Consider the following 3,954-nt stretch of genomic DNA (forward strand, 5'->3'; position numbering starts at 1 on the left):
AAACATTGAAGATTCCAGCAGTTAAATATTGCATTAGGCCGCAACGGCAGCCTGAAATTCTATGCTCAGAAAGGTAATTAAAATGTAAAACATTATAGGCTAAATATGTGATGTTAAATTCAAATACAAAAACGTTCGTCGCTCATTTTGAAATGCATCTTACCAAAAGGAAAATGAGCATTAAATGCAGTTCCCTCATATATTACTCATTAGAACTTATCTTAAGCTTGCCATATCTTTCTTAATAAACTATCACATACTTTGAGCTGCATTTTAGACTGTCGTAGATTCTGTGCAGATGCACGATGAGGCGCATTCAAAACTTCATAGCGCCCAAGAAAAGTTTTAGAGGGGAGCATCAAAAGCAGCCATCCACATATTCAATTGGAGTTACTGCTTCAGAAAGTTCAACAGCAATTTGTGTGTTCATTTTTGGGTGAAGAGCTTTTCGCCAAAAGATTTCATTAATATTAAAAGAGAGGGAATTCTTTTTAAGACCACAGAAACTAAATGAAACGCTTGTCATATATACACACACACACACACACCAGAAAGTTGGCAAAAAGTTTGCCCACCGCCTCCTTTTTAGAGTCGAACGCAGCCAGCTGTGCAATTTGCTGGCAAAACTCAACAATTTGTGTCTCAAAAGCATAAGGACTGTCCAGGAAGCTTGGGTGGCCTCCAGCTGGGAGTTGGTCTGCGAACTTTTGGCCAAGACCCCGTTGATTGATAACCCTTACATTTATTCTACGAAAAGATCTCTACAAATCTTAGTCATCGCTTAGTTCACCATCTTCCATGGAATCCCTGTCTTGGTTTATGGTCAGATCTACTATGGGAATTTCGTTTTGAGCTCTTTTTCTTCTTAATCTCATTCGTGTCATCCCAATATCCACTATTGGCTTGGGCATAGGTATGGCCCTGGGAACTTCAACATCCTGCTTTGGCTCCTCCTCTTCTTTGAAGGAAGCCAATTCCCCCGGATGCAAGGGTTCATCCCAGTCGTAAACCCCATTGGCCATGGGCATCCAGAAAGCGATCAGCAGATCGCTGCTCACGAACATGGTAGCCTTTGGACTGAATCGCAGACATGAGACAGGACCTACATTGTTGCCCTTAAGGACGGCCACAGGATATCCATCGACAGCCCGCCAAATGTGAATCCTGCCCTCATCCGCTCCAGAAAGGATGAACTGCGAATCCGGCGTATAGCTTGCTTCCAGAGGTACCCTCGTCCTGTTCGAATAGCCTGTGAAGGACTGCTGGAAGGAGCCATCGAAGGCGGAAACACTGAAGCACCAGGAATGATCCGTGCTTAACAGCAAGGTCTTTCCATTCGGAGCAAACTGCAACTGAGTCCACTTGGCGCTGTCGTTTACTTGGTAGACGAACTTCAAGCATGGCTTCTCAGCCAGCATCCGCACATCGTGGATCTCAATACGTTCCGTACCCGTGCTGGTGGCCACTACCAAGCCAGCAGGGTCATAGGCGCACAGCGGAGCTCTCAGATTCTTTATCAGATACGTGTGCGACGATGTCCGAAAATCCCACATATAAACTCGATCATCCAGTCCCACGCTGATGAACATATAATCGCACCCGGGCTGAGGTGCCAATGTATGGGCACTCTTTGTATGACCACTGAAAACTCGTATACAACGATTGGCTTCGAGATCCAGGCAACGGACGGCGAAGTTATGCTGTTAAACAAAAATTTAAAGATTTGAGAACATTCATATATTATTCCTAATCTTAGTCACTTTAGAAAGCTTAAAGTCAAAATATATATTTGGGAAAATTCCGTGGCATTTCCCAAGCCGCCTGCTTTGTGCTTTTCTCCCTAGCCTAGGAGTTCTCCTTTGAAGCCCCTTACCTTTGAGGTGGAGTGCAGGACGCGAGTATCCCGGTGTGTGAAGCAGGCCACCTTGGGAAGGTAGTGGCTCATGTGAAGCCGGCAAAGCTCCGTCTGTCGAATGCTGCTGAAGACCGAGAGGGCAGAGCGGTCGCATGACAGCAGGCGTCGTCCGTCCAAGGAGAAGTCCAGAGAGAGCTTGTAATCGTCCGTCTCCTGAAACACCTTGGCCACCCGAAACTGCCTCATGGCATCGTCGTTCAACCTCATAGACATTTCGTTAGAGTCTGAACCACATACGAAAAATTCTCTCAAAATTAATGTGACGTTAGGGGCACTGGCGTCTAACTTTAAGCTTAACTATTTTAAAGAGTAACATTAAATTATATTAAAAGATAAGCTGATATTCTTGTTATTCAGATGATCTCCCTTTTTTATTAAAATATTCCTCTAACATTATTTCCACTTGACTAACTTAAAGCTTAAAGCAAACTGATTTGAGCTTGCAACGGATGAAGTTGATTAAATCAAGTGCTGGACCGCCTGCCACGCCCTATGGAACGCCCTCTGCCACAGCTGTGGATGCATTTTAATTTCCATTTCGCGACCAAGTCCCAGATAGCCTTGTTCCTCATCATTGCGTCTCATTAGGGGCGTGGGCGGTCGACTGTGGGCGGTGGGAATTGAAGTAAAAACAGTCTGCTGAGTTGGCAACGCAGTTTGCCGTCGGCTCGAATCTCCACTTGTTGACCAAATGCCAGGAACTTGTTATTTAGGCCGATTTGCGTCATTAGTGCAGCTAAGGACCCGCTTTCCTCCAAAATGTTTCTCCTGCTGGGAAAAACCGAGTCTAGGCAGCAGCTGTCGACTCGGCAAACATTTTTGGTAGTAATAATTGAGGGAAAAACCAAGAGTAGGAAATTAACTTTTAGCCATTTAAGTTGGAGAAAATGAAAAGTTTTTTTAAGAAGAAGCTTAACTTGGCTGTTATTAAGTTATTGGAATTATATACCAAAAAATAGACCACAATTCTTGGTATCTTGGTATCTAACCTTATTACAGAGCTTCGCCTTAAGACTTTCTTTACCTTCAAAACTTCCTCTACTATAATAAATGGTACCTGTATCGTTATTAACGAAAACTATAGAGAATTGATGTTGCCTGCCAAAGTCCTTGAGTCTTTGGCACTGATGCAATGGCATTCGCCATCATAATGCGGACTTGTGCAGCGACCTCGGGCTTAGCACCTGGCCATATCAATGGCACCGGCCAGGTGATTGCGACAGCGATTGCGGTCGAAATGTACTGGATGACCCTGGCAGCGCGGATGCGACTTGGCCCGAAGGCAAATGTAATTGTAATGTAAGCGGAAATAAGCGCCGCGAGGACACGCAGAGCTCACTCCCATCTGGCGTCGCATTTTAATTAAAATTTATAAGCCTTGGTCGGGGATTTGGCACTGAGCCACAGGATGTGGATGTTGGCAGGACCCAAAGGCTGGATACCAGGAGCAGAAGCAGGACCAGGAACCAAGCAGTCATTGGTGGCATGGCGGCGTTTTAAGCTTTTAAGTTGCGGTGGATTTGCGAGGCTGTGAATCGGATTTTATGTGAAAATCAACTGCGGTGTGCATAAATTAAAAATCAGGCCGCAGCAACAAACAAAACATGGAGGAGCCTGTGGGCGAATTATTTGTAATTAATTTGCCGTATTAGCCCGCCCCCACGGCCACAGGTATTTGCATTGATCCCAGGTAGAAAAAAAAGAAGAAAGCGATTAAAAAATGCCTCGGAATTTGCGCATTTGCGGCTTTGATTGTCGAATTAAATTAAATTTATTTAAACAGAAACAATTTCGTATTACCATTATTATCCAACTCAATGGCCCTTGGCATAATTGTTTTCTATCAAATGTTATTAATATTATCAATTAGGATTATTGTTGTTGTAAAAAATGCAAATCAATATCAAAGTTACGTCAAGCTTATGGTCAGTAATATGGTTTTTATGTTAATCACAAGGGGGCTTGTTGAAAAAAAGAAACTTCAAGCAAATAGCATAAGCCCATAGTTTTTAAGGAAGATAAGTCCTATAGCCCCGCCT

The 3,954-nt window shown here is 43.8% G+C and overlaps 1 protein-coding gene across 1 annotated transcript; it reads right to left on the reverse strand.

Annotated features, from left to right (window-relative positions):
- Nucleotides 1-726: 726 nt before the first annotated feature.
- LOC108110597 (WD repeat-containing protein 82) lies at nucleotides 727-2,128 on the reverse strand. The gene is made up of 2 exons (XM_017219695.2): nucleotides 1,874-2,128; nucleotides 727-1,700 (listed from the first exon to the last, which is right to left on the reverse strand). Exons 1-2 carry the CDS (start codon nucleotides 2,126-2,128, stop codon nucleotides 771-773), a joined length of 1,185 nt encoding a protein of 394 aa, XP_017075184.2. The 3' UTR covers nucleotides 727-770.
- Nucleotides 2,129-3,954: the final 1,826 nt, after the last annotated feature.

Source organism: Drosophila eugracilis, unplaced genomic scaffold (assembly GCF_018153835.1).
Source record: "Drosophila eugracilis isolate 14026-0451.02 unplaced genomic scaffold, ASM1815383v1 contig_2152, whole genome shotgun sequence".
Classification (NCBI taxonomy): Eukaryota; Metazoa; Arthropoda; class Insecta; order Diptera; family Drosophilidae; genus Drosophila; species Drosophila eugracilis.